The sequence below is a fragment of the Nicotiana attenuata genome, unplaced genomic scaffold, assembly GCF_001879085.1.
Source record: "Nicotiana attenuata strain UT unplaced genomic scaffold, NIATTr2, whole genome shotgun sequence".
Lineage (NCBI taxonomy): Eukaryota > Viridiplantae > Streptophyta > Magnoliopsida > Solanales > Solanaceae > Nicotiana > Nicotiana attenuata.
The window spans coordinates 463,451-478,094 of NW_017670678.1; the positions used below are offsets into that span (position 1 = coordinate 463,451).

Here is a 14,644-nt window from a genome sequence, read left to right on the forward strand (position 1 = left end):
TACTACTAATAAGTGATATTTTTCCTCTTTTTTTTAACCTTACGATAATGAGATTCGCAGGGTAGAATTATCACTCACCTTTAAATAAGTGTAATAAAACTTGCTCTATTCGTTTTAATTTAAATAACATATTTTTCTTATTTATCTGTTTAAAAAAATATATATATTTCTATTTTTAAAAATAATTTAATTTTAATATTTTTATTTTATCTAGTTTATCTTTAATGAGAAGTTTTATAGCTACACAAATGGCATGACCCTACAAAGCTTTCGCCTTTAAGCTTTTAGGATCACATATTTAATTCAAAAATCTTCTTCTTTTATTAAATTTTATGTCAAGTCAAATTACATTATCTAAATTGAAACGGAAGTAATATTATACGGGGTATTAAAAGCATCATCACTAAAAAAATGTTTAACCTTGTGGAGTTAGGTTTTACAACATATATTACCTTGACAAGGAAATTACATCATGCATGGGGGAGCTGTGTTCTTTATTTAAGAGTGCCATTGTGCCAATACAGCATCTTAATCTGACCGCTTGTGCAAATATGCAAATATATGTGTTTAATTGATTAAATAAATAAGAATTATTCAAGCGACTGAGTTTAACAAAAAGATATATCACGTCGATATTTAAGTTTGAGTTATTAAATATATTAAAATTTTATTCAAGAAAATTATATCAAGTAATGATACCGGAATACTTTCAACATTTTAAAATGTTTTTAAAATGGAAGATTGGTTAATGAACTGCAACCAATTTAAAAGTAATTATATAAAGTTGAGAAGAATAATTACAATTTACAACTGGTCAAGTGTAAATCTATTAATGGCAATACAATATAACAAAATATTGATTAATTAAGCTATTTTCCGATGCAAAGTTTCTCTGAGATTGTCTTATCAAACGAGGGATTTGAAATATAATTGATGATTATGCTACTCTCTAGCATTTGTTCCAAGTCTTATCAAGTTGAAATTCATCCCCTCTCACTCTCTCTCTCTCCATCAAATTAGTGAACCATCTATCTTACTTCTTCCACAATGATCATTTAGCTATCTTATTTGATTTAGACATATTACGGAAGTAAAATACTATACTAAAGAAAGTACTATAGTAGTAAACTTGAAAGGAGACTTAGTATAGCTGGTAAAGTTGTTGTCATGTGACCAGGAGGTCATGTGTCCGAACCGTGAAAATAGTCTTTTGCGAAAATGCAAGGTAAGACTGTGTATAATTGACGTTTGTTTCCATCCGTACTTAACGATGCTGCCATCCAGAAATCCATTAGAATCCACCATTACCAAACAAATTATTAAGAATTTTTTTTATCTACTTAAGCTTGAAGAGAAGTCCTAGATTGATTCTTTCTCCAAAAATTAGGTCGAATAATATATGGTTCTCTTCAAATTGAGGTACAGACCAATCCTACCACATATTTCAAGATGTAACAGGAGCAAATTCGCTAATAGGAATCAGCCGGAGTTTTCATCATCATAAACTTCAAAACTTTGCAGTTCAAATCCATGGCAAAGAGATGAGATTCGAAACTGTACAAACAAAAATATCTTTGAGAAGCTCTGCAAAAGTAAGATGAAGGTGGAAGATGAGAGAGAGAGGGAGAATAGATATGGGGTAGGGGATACGAGAAATTTGATGGGATAGGAGAAATTTGAGTGGAGAGAGAAAAATAATACATAGCTTAATTTATGCCTTAAGGGTAGGAGGTGACCATAAATAGATATTTGACTATAAAAAATCAAAATGTAGCTATGAAATATAATTTTTTAAAAGGGTATTTATTTAAAATAAATAAGATATCAACCTTTGCTATAGGAGGTAACTAATCCTTTCTTATACTTATTCATTATTATATGGACTAATCTAGATAAGACAATTAACAAAGATACATGTACTCATGGCCCATGTAATACAAATTAGGGCTGGGCATATATTGGGTAAAACCGATAATCCGAACCGTTAATTGTTTATTGGGTTCTCGGGTTATTGGGTTAACGGTTCGGTAACGATTTAGAATTTTTCACTATCGGGTTATCGGTTCGGACCTCTGTTTGCCAATTCTGTTGATGGGTTAACCAATAACCCAATAAGAATTAATAAAATTACGACTTTACCCTTAAGTATATACATATGCTAGGGCTTCAGTTCATTCTCTCCTATTCTTTCTCAGCCGCACTCTTCAGTTGCTTCATCTTCATTCTTCATAGACCTTACTAATTACTCCTAGCGTAAGTCTTTAGTCTTATACATCAGGCTTTTAATTTCTATAACAAAATTCATCTTCATATTGGTATTTTTGACTATTAATGATTCTTTATTATTTTATTTTCGTTTCTTAATTTTGTGAGCTCACGTTGTGCAACCTATACCCACTACCAATTTCTGTTCGCACTTATCAATTCTCAATCGACAATCTTCGTCAGTTTCAGGTATATTGTTGAACATTATTCTTCTGTACAATATGTTGAGCTTTGACAACGAGACAACATTTTCTTGCCTTCTAGGTGTTTTTCATTTATGTGTTAGTATTGCCCATGCACAGATCAAGGTTTTGCTCTATGATTTTTTTTCCAGGTTAGGCATTTGACAAACAACATCCAATTTATCTTGGATTGTTAGTACTATATGTTTGGACTTGTTAATTTTAAGGTGAAATTGCTACTACTTTATATTATTATTAATGTATTTAGACAACTGTTGTTGAAGAATTAGTACTATTCCAGTTGTGTCCACTGGACAAATGCAGAAGTATACTATATGTGAATTCTTCTCTTTTTTGCTTAACTCCAGTGAATTGTCTTCTCTTTTTTGCTTAACTCTAGATTGAGTTATCTTATCGGGTAAACCGATAACCGAACCGATAATGATCGATAACCGATTAACCGATAATCGATATCTTATCGGTTCGATTCAGTTTATCAAATTTGTAAACCGATAACCGATAATATTCATAACCGAACCGAACCGAACCGACCGATGCCCACCCTTAATACAAATGAAGGATGTGTTTATCTGTTAGGACCGAAAAAAGTCAGGTGTCATGCGGAAGCTAGCAAAGCAAACCTTCAATGACGATAAATCAGACAACAAAGGAGAAATCTACCAAAAGAGACACAAACATTTAACGTGGTTCGGTGAACTAGCCTACGTCCACAACGGATATGAGCAATCCGCTATAACAAAAAAAAATAGTACAAAATATCGAGAGAACACCTCACGAAGAGGCAAACACAAGTGACACACTAATACTTGTCCCGTAAAGTTCTCCCCCTAAATAAGACTTTCAAGCCCCCTATGGCTGCATTGTGGATGTTACTGAATGAGAATGAAGGATCCTCAATTTATAGAAGTCCAAACATTTTCCTACAAGAAAAAGGACTAGCGAAATATTTGAGATTTATAATTTCCTTTTACTAAAAGGAAAACCCAATTAAGGTAATTATATTGCCCTTTTCCTTCAAGAAATAGGAAAACCAAATATGGTAAGAAAATTATGGCAAACACCTAACATTATCAAAGGTACTATTTATTAAGAATTTAATTTATATACGCTGTCAAGAAATTTTTACATTATTAATTCACCCAAAAGATATCTATATAAGTAAAATCCATCATAACAAGAAGTGAACTGAATTCCATTGGCATGTTAAAATTTTAAGATAAAACAAGTGTTTTATATGTTAGTCAATGCCGATCATTCATTTTGGAAAGAAGCAGAAACGGATAGGTGAATTTTTCTTTTATATGGTTAGCAAGGAAGTAGCAAAGAATTAACAAACAGTTAACCACTGAGATTCCAAATTGTAACTTGAATGTGGTATAACAGATAAAGGCGAATTCAAATTTTAAATGATCTGACACGTTTAAAATTTTTAGCTTTAAATATTAATTTTGGGTTCAAATTTACACTATAAGAAAAATTGGAATTAGCTATAAACTTTGTTGCTACTCTGTCGTTAAATATCACTAGTGATATAATATATATATATCAAAATTTTAGTAGGTTGTCATGTAAATATTGTCTCCGCATCGAAAATACTACGTACCAAATTCGAATGAATACGCAACCAAGAGTTTTCTTTTTTCCGTTTTTCACCCGATTTTCGGTACTCGTATTGGGCCTAACTAAACCAGAATTCGCACCGAAAAATTCCACATTAGGATAAATTGCCCTCTAACAAAAGCGGCTTCGTATCGATGACTCGAGTCCGAGATCTCTGATTAAGGAGTCGAGAGCTTCATCTGCGCATCCCACTGATGACAGATATCTTTAGTAGTATAACTTTATGTTGATTCAGTGACTAGAAACAATGTCACAGCGGGTGTAGAAAATTATGGAATGTAAAAAAACCAAATATATAGAAACAGGCATGCACAGAGAAGAATGCATTATTATGCATGTGGTGAGGAGAGAAGTGTATAAACAAATGCAAGCTAGAAAAACAAAAAAGAGAGAAGACCGAAGACTGAAGCAATTCCCAAAAAGGAAGAGAGAAATGAGAGTTTGTTTGACTACTGACAAAACCCTAAGCAAACTGCAGTAATAGTAGTAGTAGTGCATCACTGCATTGTTTTATGGTCAGACAGCTAAAGATGTTTCAGCCAGCGTTGAGTGCACGCGACAAACACGGGCGCTATATGAGTATCATATTAGGGTAAGAATTTTCATATTTACATAAAATTATAGTTTCTAGTTTATATGAACCTATTTCCATTTTGGTCTGTTTCAAAAAGAATGATCCCTTTTTAAATTTGGTAACAATTTAGCTTAAACTTACTATTCTACCCTTAGTGAGAAGCTTTTATAGCCACACAAATACTCTGGATCCCGTTTTGACTTGTTTAGGATCAAAAATTCCAAAAGTCTTCATTTTTTCTTAAACTCCATACCAAGTCAAACAGGTTCACATAAATTGGAACAGAGGGAGTACTAATTTTTCATGATTAAGTGATGAATTTAGGTAGAAATATGTAGTATATATATATATGTGTGTGTATGTGTGTCATTTAACTTGCATATACTCATATAATGTAAAGTTTAATACACGATTATTGTATTTTACATTTTGCGCACGTTGTTTATCTTACTTTTTCGTGATTATTTTTATTTATTATCCACAATTACTACTGTAAACAAGGGCATAGTTAGCATATGATTTACGGGTTCGGCCGAACATAGTAACTTTGCTCTAAACCTTGTATTTTTCTTAGAAATTTCATTGAATATTATAATCTATTAATTTAAAACTCTAATTTAAAATGATTAAAATCATGAAGACATAAACTTTAAATTTCGACTGCCCCTCTACTTGTAAATGTCTTCTAAGTGACATATTAATATAGAATATTTTAAATTCTAACTTCGCCGCTTATAAATATCTTCTAATATCGTAACATAAAATATCTTTTATATGTTGACAACTTAGCATATATAGAACTAAAGCTCAGAAAGCTTATCGTGCGATGTTCGACATCAAACCTATAAATATATTATGTGGATATTTATTGTAGCAAGTCTTTTATTATAGTTAGTACAGTATAATTTGGTGTATGAGAGTAATTTTTTTTCTTTCTTAAATGTGTCTGTTGTATGGATGGATGACGGTAGTAGTGCATCGATTCACGTGACTCACTGACTTGTTTTCTTTCATTTCTTTTCTCTTCTTTGGAATATTTTACTCCATTTTTTTCTTTATTAAGTTGACAGGTAGATAGACAGAAAAGAAAGGGAAGGGAAAAAGGAAAAGAAAACTGAAAGACATCTATCCTATCGAGAGGGAAACCATTTATGATAGATTGGATGCGTGCTTCTCTTTTCTAATATTATACTCCCTCCGGTCCAAAATAAGTAATTTTTTGGCCTTTTTTTGTGGTCCAAAATAAGTAATTTTTTCAGATTTCAAGAACGAATTAATTATTTTTTTCCTATATTGTCCTTGGAATAAATAGTGTTGGAATATGTGTTAGGAGTGTTTATGTGAGATAGTAAAGGCTAATATGGTCAATTACATTGCTAATTAATGCTAAAAGGTGGATTTCTTAATCTGTGTGANCTATACCGTGGGACTACACAGCCGAGGCAAGAAGGAAAGGAAAAGCCAAGTTCGGAGAAGCAGTTGCAGCACAGGGTATGACAAGAACCGGCAGGGTTTATACCCCTGAACACTTAGCTGAGTCGAGTAAGCAGACCTCTGGCCGACAAGCCATCATTGAAACTGGACCCGGTGATCTTTGGAGAAAGATACAAGCCAAGGAATACTCGGTCATTGACCAGCTGAACAAAACACCGGCACGAATTTCTATCTTGGCTTTATTACAAAGTTCTGATGCACACAAGAATGCCTTGTTGAAGGTATTGAGTGAGGCGTATGTACCAAGCAACATCACTGGAGGAGATATTTATTGTAGCAAGTCTTTTATTATAGTTAGTACAGTATAATTTGGTGTATGAGAGTAATTTTTTTTCTTTCTTAAATGTGTCTGTTGTATGGATGGATGACGGTAGTAGTGCATCGATTCACGTGACTCACTGACTTGTTTTCTTTCATTTCTTTTCTCTTCTTTGGAATATTTTACTCCATTTTTTTCTTTATTAAGTTGACAGGTAGATAGACAGAAAAGAAAGGGAAGGGAAAAAGGAAAAGAAAACTGAAAGACATCTATCCTATCGAGAGGGAAACCATTTATGATAGATTGGATGCGTGCTTCTCTTTTCTAATATTATACTCCCTCCGGTCCAAAATAAGTAATTTTTTGGCCTTTTTTTGTGGTCCAAAATAAGTAATTTTTTCAGATTTCAAGAACGAATTAATTATTTTTTTCCTATATTGTCCTTGGAATAAATAGTGTTGGAATATGTGTTAGGAGTGTTTATGTGAGATAGTAAAGGCTAATATGGTCAATTACATTGCTAATTAATGCTAAAAGGTGGATTTCTTAATCTGTGTGAAAACATCCAAAAAATCACTTATTTTGGACCGGAGGGAGTAGTGTTTGTGGGTAGCACTACAATTTACATTACCTTACCTTCAAACCCTTAATCAACAACTCTCTACATTCACATTTTCCTTTTTCTTGTTGATTAAACAAGAAAATGTGTGCACATATAGTTATTGGACTACTCCCTCCGTTTCTGTTTATGTGAACTTATTTCCTTTTTGATCCGTTTCAAAAAGAATGACCTCTTTTTAAATTTGGAAACAATTTAACTTAGTTTTTCAGTTCTACCCTTAATGAAAAGTTTTTATAACCACACAAATACTCTGGATCCCTTTTGACTTGTTTTACACCACAAATTCCTAAAGTCTTCATCCCTAATTATTACTATTGTTGAAAAACTAATTAACTTTGACTATTTTAAATCCAAAATGTTGGAAAATGATAAAGGTAAAATAAGCATATGGTAAATTATCCATTAGTTTTTCAAACTGAGTTTTCCCAAAATAAATTTGGAATTTATTTTCAAAATTCATGTTTGGCCATAAATTTTGCTCATATTTTGCCCAAATCCCAAATCTCAAATTTCAAATCCCAAAATCAGCTACCAAAATCCCAAAACTTGGAAATTATATACATGTTTTTCCAAAATATAGTTGGAAAATATGTTTTGAAAACGTATGTCCAAACACATTTTCATCTTCAAACCAAACTTCACCCAAATCAGATTTTTCAAAATAAATTTGGGATCTATGAACGCTAGCGAAATAACTATATTTAATATAGCGGACAAGTAAATTTGGACGAGAAAGTATTAATCTTTTCCTTATAAAAGAAAAGTGTGGTCAAATAAATGGAAACGAGTTGGAAATAGAAAAGAACTGGCAAGGCTTATAGCCTAATGATACTACTACAAGTCACTCAAACAATAGTGGTGTATTCGAATCTTATTATTCCTTTTTCCCTAATCTCCTATGTAATCAAAAAGTATTTTGGAAAAAATAAAGAGAAAAGAAAAGTTGAATCGATAAATTCGGAGTAGAAGTCGAGATGAAGATACCAAAACATTGTAGTAGTATAATAATAATTGGTACTTTTGTGTGAAAGTGTGTATTTATATTGGGGTTTGAGGAAATGTAATAAAGGACTAAGATTTTGTATTGGAATCTTAGGCAGAAACAGCGTAACGGGTACGTGCAGTTGACCCGTTACCCCAAACTCAGTCGTGACTCAACAACCAAAGCCTGCCTTCTTCCTTTGTTTCTTCTTTAATTTGCAAGTGTAATTGGCACACATTGTTTTCTGCAATTTTTGCAACCTTCGAAGTAGGCTCTTCCTCGTTTTCAAAAAAAAAAATAAAAAAAAATGAAAGCCTAACTAAGCACTATTATTTAAAAAGCATTTTGTGATGTCCATGACTGAGGATGGACTGATGAGGGCAAGTTAAGCAGGATTGACAAGCTTCTCGGCTAACAAACTTCTGAAGAAGGGGTACACATGTCATTTTAGACGAATCTCAGGAATGAGAGACGAAAGTGAAGAGCTTTATAAGTCATCACACAAGTTCAATGTACGCGCACTTTTGAGGCTCGATGTAGCGTAGCCTGAAAGACAAATCCGTGCGGGTCTAAGCTTAAAGGGAACAAACGGCTTGGGTCATGACAAGTTTGCTCCCGTAACAAAAAAAAAAGTAGTAAGCATAGACGTGATGCAACCAATTTGAGAGTTCTTCAAATGAGATAAACTTGAGCATTTTGATCAAACCACTAATAACACAGATTAATGTCCAGAAGTTGTTTATATGCCAATGTCTGTAAGGAACTCGAGCAACCAATAAAAGCAAACTTTCCCTCTATCAAACACACACTGCCAAAAGTCATAACCTTTTTTTTTCGTATGGTTATTGCACAAACAGTAGTCTTAAGTCCTCCTTACTGAAGCCCCTCCCTAAAACAGTGTAGATGTACAGTTTAGAATATGACCTTGCATTTAAAAATCATGTGAAGAAGCTGATGCCATTATTTTACTACAATGGTCCACCACAAGCAGCGTACAACGATGCCAGCTTAAGTTTTAACTGTTGCTTATCAATGTCAGTTTTATTCATTTTCAGAACTAAATGAGGACATGTATTAAAAGTAGAGTTTCAATTTTAAAAACTTCACAAGATTTACTGTAAGTTTGAAAAGTACATAATATTCATTTCACTACTTGTCATGTACTCGACTTTGCCAGACAACAATTAAAGACCTGAGTTGATGGTCTAGCTAATTGTGTCTTGATACAAGAACATATCGCTCAAAACCATTTCACAGCATTGTGAGAGATAAGATCCGAAGCACCCATTCAAAGACAACTACAAGCATGTTCCCTGATAAATAGAAAACCAATTCAAAGTAAATCCATTTTCAATAATATAAAATCAAGGGGGTAGAAACCAAGTTCGAGACAGTTTTAGTCCCAAGGCATTGGTCTCTGACTCCAGCATAATATGATGGGGTTCCAGCATAAGTACACTAGAACTCCAGCATAATATACTGGAATTCCAGCAAGTATACCGGTCCAGCATAATATACTGGAGTTTGGAGCACCGGTGCTCCAGTCTCTAGTATATTATACTGGAGCCAGCAAAGTATACCGGTTCAGCATAATATGCTGGAGTTCATACACAGGTGCACCGAACTCCGGTATATTATGCTGGACCGGTCTCTGCTGCAGCAAAATAGTGGCTATTTTTCATTGACTTGGTAAACGCTGGCTATTTTTGAATGACCAGTCCGAAAACTGGCTATACCGTGCTATTTTGGGTAAATTTTAAAAATAGCCAGATTTACAACTGGTCGTTCAAAAATAGTCCAATTTCAAAAGTAATAGAAATTTAGCCACTTTTTATATAAAGATAAATCTGAGCGAAATCACTGTTCAAAACCCGAAAAATCCTCCAGTATATTATGCTGGAATTCCAGCATAAGTATACTTGAACTCCAGCATATTATACTGGAGTTCCAGAATTAGTATGCTGGAACTCCAGCATAATATGATGGAGTTCCAGCATAAGTACACTAGAACTCCAGCATAATATACTAGAGTTCCGGCAAGTATATTGGTCCACTATAATATACTGGAGCCAACAAAGTATACCGGTCCAGCATAATATGCTGGAGTTCATACACAAGTGCACCGAACTCCGGTATATTATGCTGGACCGGTCTCTATTGCAGCAAAATAGTGGCTATTTTTCATTGACTTGGTAAACGCTGGCTATTTTTGATTGACCAGTCCGAAAACTGGCTATACCGTGCTATTTTAACCTACAGGACACCCTGGGCTGTCAAAGGATTCCGGGGCGAAAAAATAAAAATCTATGCTTTTTAACGTTTTCTTAATATATTCGAGTGTTTTTCACTTCAATGGATATCTACATCCTTGACGACAAATCACTATTCAATATGGATAACTGCCTTTCGAAATAATGTGTGTCTCTGGCATTTAGAGCTTCGTTATCACATAGAAGCTGCTTTCTATTCAGAGAATTCAAAATTGCTAATGAAATCTATGCAATAAGCAGTGGAAAATTGAATAAACAAATCATCTAGATTACTTCTAAACTTGTTATAAGAAACATAATGCTCAAGAAGACAGCAAAAAAAGGAACTCTAGCTACTGTTCAATGTTCATCTGTGATGCTGTACGTACAGCATAGATGACATCACTGACACAGAACAGATGCACTAGGAATTGACTTGAGAGGGGCGGGGGAGGCACCAACTTTTCATAAATCATCACTGCACATATTGCCTGAATGTATGCATCGCTGTTTAGATATCTTAGGCATAATTATTTTTCAATTCTCACATGGATGGCAAGGTAACAACTGCTTTCAGATTACCTGATATGTACCTGTGCATAGTACTTATCACAAAGGAGTCATCTCTGATCCATGCACTTCACAACATAGCTAGATATCAAAAATTCGGGCAACTCAAGCCCCAGGAAAAGTATAAAAAGTTCCAGCATCAGCGGACATGTTAATCTCAACAGTCTTGCAGCGAGATAAATTGAGAGTTATACAAGGATGTCACATCCGCAAAACTAATGAAATTATTGACCTTAGAGATGGAGGGATGGGATAAAAGAATTGCTGCAGCATGAAATAACCCAGCATAGAGATTAAAGCTTCTATGTCACATATGTCCAACTTAACAAATCCATACAAAAACTTGAAAGATCCTACTTCACTTCAAATGAGTACTTCTCAACTTTTATATAAAATTAATGTTAGCTGATATAGTAATAACTATTTACAGAACGCATACTGGATGCATTTCAATTGGGATGTACAACTTTCAATATTATGACTAAAACCATGCTACAAAAGAATTTACAACTACTTACGACTTACTTTTGGCATTTCAAAAATGAGGGCTAAAAGAGAAAAGAGTCCTTTGTGTATCTGTCGGATTTTCCAACCATCTACAGTATAGACGTGCTGCCCCAACTACCGATACAAGGGAAAGTGTCGCTAGAAATCCAAAATGTGAGACATCATTAACAATTATTGCAACTCCTAACATGATTGATTCTGCTAAACTTGCAACAGCAACCTCGGTTGTTCCGATAAGATTAGCCTTAGATGCAGGTATTCCAGTTTGTAGAATCTGTTGTCCAATGACATCATAGGACATGTGTCCCAGTCTTGACAATACCTGTGAAATAGTCAACATAAGTCTTCTTGAACTTATGATAACAATTATCCAATTTCATATCATCTTTACAGTCACTAAATCGTACAAGTACACCAGAGCATGCCAACAAAACTAGATGAATATAAACTTCTCATGAAGCAACCGATCGAAAGATAAAGCACTTTCAAAAATAGCCTCTTTAAATGCAAATAAAAGGTTATATAGTTAGCCACAAAAAATTCTCATTTAAAGCAAAAATAACAAGAGCAGTAACTTACAACTAAAGCCAAGAAAAAGAAAACAGGAGTCTGCTGAGAAAGAGCTCCACTCCAGTAGACAGCAACAGCTGTGGTCAGAAGAGAAGCCTGGAATATTAGGCCAGCAGCTCCAGCCTGATATTTTAAAATTCATGAAAGTTAGACCCAGACTGTGAATGATAAGAGGACACTATTTCTGACAAGAACAAGAAATATATAAGAAGCAGAACCAACCCTTAAGATGCCAAGGTGCTTGACCATCTTTGCAGAGACAAATGTTGCTGCGACGCCCATTAAAGCACATATTCCACTGAAGCCCCCAATAATAGATGGATTTAAACCTGAAATCATTACAGTGATGTTCTCTTGAGGTTAAAGTGGTCGCTATTTTCAATTTCAGTTTTTTTAGCAATGATGAGTTTCTGATATATTTTAAAGCTTTTGCAGGAAGTGCAGCTCTCATTCATCCGAGCAATTAACTACAAACTTCAGAAAGCATATAGGTCATACATGGATTATGCAAATTTCCACTTTAGTTGCAAACTTTTAAGATGGAGTGCATAACAAGACCAATGTTTACAGGATATGCCACTTAGAGTTGCAAAAACACTATTAATAAAGCCAGCAAGCTGCTTGAATTTAAAAGGTGTGAGCACCTAATTTACAACTAAAAGACCACCGTACTCGTTGGACACACTCACAATTTCACATGAAAAATATCCCGAAACATCCAAGAATTGGCATGTGTGCGTGTAACATAACCTAGGCGAAAACATGGTCCACTGGGTGAGACTGCCCAGGACACCACACAGAAACAGTCACCTATGCTTGCCAACGGCAAAATATTCCCACGGTGTCACACCTCCATTTTACTACCCCGGAAGGGTAGCATAAGGGAGTTTTTCCAATTTAAGTGACAATCGAAACGGGATTATTATTTAAAATCAGAGTCGCAACTTAGGATAATTTATGGTGTCCCACGTCACCGGTTTAAAATCCTGAATCGAGGAAGGTTGACTCTATTTACGGTCTGCGAACATAGAAATCCGGGTAAGGAATTCTGTTAACCCGGGAGAAGGTGTTAGGCATTCCCGAGTTCCGTGGTTCTAGCACGGTCGCTTTGATCATACTTGGCTTACTTAAATTGTCTAATTACTCATTTCAGAACCTATGTGCATTTGCCTCTTTTAATTAAGAAATTATCTTGAAACGGGTCACGCGCACGTGTACCCATTTGTTTGGGCGCGTCAAAAATCATGTCACGCGAACGTATCCACAATTAATAACGCTTTATTATTATTAAAGAAATTTGGCCGAAGTTGCGCGAACGCATACTCCGGTTTTGTTTTTAGAAATCGTAATCATGTCACGCGAACGTGTCCACAACCACGATGGTGTATTAAACGTGCCTAAAGCAAACTACGAACATTTGTCATTCTTATAACTAGGTTATGAAATTAATACGAGGGCCATGAATGATTAAAAGGCGGATGGCACACCTCGAACTATATGAACTAAATTTAATTAGTAGCTATGAAAACCCATTTTATTATTAAGCAAGTTTGTTCGAAGTTGCGCGAACGCATACTCCGAATTGATTATTAGAATTGTAATTATGACACACGAACGTGTACACAATCACAATAATATTTTAAATGCGCCTAAAGGCTTTTCTACGAGTATTTATTCTTAATATCTAGATTATAGAATTAAAGACATACCAACAGCAATTTTATGAATCCATGACATTGATATACTAAGATAAACATCAACAGGATCAAATAAGCTCCAAAAAATCAACTCGTTTTTAATACCAAAACACAGCTTTGAATTTCTCGGAGAATAACTATGGAGGTACGTCCATTTCTTCTCCACAAACTCACAATAGCAGCTAGATACAAAATTTCACACAAAATTACTACAAGTTCAGAATTCTCAACAATCCAACTAATTGATAATGGAATTTTAACCAACAAATCTTCCAAAACAAATAGGCACAAAGTAATAAAATTCATACTCAACAAAGCTTACAAAAAAAAACAATTTAAAGAAATGCGACTGAATCATGGCCATAAACATCACTGATATTAACAAAAAGGGAACGGACCTTTGACCAAATTGAAAGTCAAACCTCAAACCGGAAACAAAAAGCAACGATCTCAAATCGAACCTCGACGGAAATTCATAGAATCCCTGACCGGACTGCCTCACCTCTTGGACGGCAATTTCTACGATCGAACACCCATTTCAAACCCACTCCGTTTCGGAAGCCAAGACCAAAAGAACAACTGGAATTTTCATTATAATTTTCAAGTTTGAAATCAAAACTGGAACTAAAATGAACTGAAATCTCTTCCTTAATATCGATGAACTAAGATGAAATCGGAAAAATGAAAACCAGAAGCAAAAGCCAAAAACCCAGATCCCCTGTTCTATTTCCGTCACTCCCTCTCAATCTCGTGAGGGTGAGCAACGACCGATGGGCTTTCGACGATTGAGGGAGGCTGCTTTGGTGAAGGGAGAGTGGTCTCCGTGTTTCTGCTCGCGTGCGTCGCTGGTGTTCTCTCAAAGTCAGAGAATGAAAACGAACCAAAATTTTGAGGGGTCGGCGGATCTGTTTTTGTTACCTTAGGGATTTTTCTTTCCTTTCATTTTTTGTGGCTGATCGTCTCTTAGGTCTCTAGGTTGATATGGAGATGGAATTTTTTGCTATGGTTTTCTTTGTGAAGAAGGAGATGGTG

General features: G+C 34.7%; 1 protein-coding gene across 1 annotated transcript in view; it reads right to left on the reverse strand.

Moving 5' to 3' along the window:
• Positions 1-11,127: 11,127 nt before the first annotated feature.
• Positions 11,128-14,644, reverse strand: part of LOC109242199 (solute carrier family 40 member 3, chloroplastic) — a 9,762-nt gene continuing 6,245 nt past the window's right edge. Inside the window, exons 11-13 of the mRNA XM_019409056.1 lie at positions 12,138-12,244; positions 11,925-12,038; positions 11,128-11,667 (exon numbers count right to left, since the gene is read on the reverse strand). Coding sequence (XP_019264601.1) covers positions 11,374-11,667; positions 11,925-12,038; positions 12,138-12,244 — 515 coding nt within the window. The 3' untranslated portion in view covers positions 11,128-11,373. The remainder of the gene's footprint in view (positions 11,668-11,924; positions 12,039-12,137; positions 12,245-14,644) is intronic.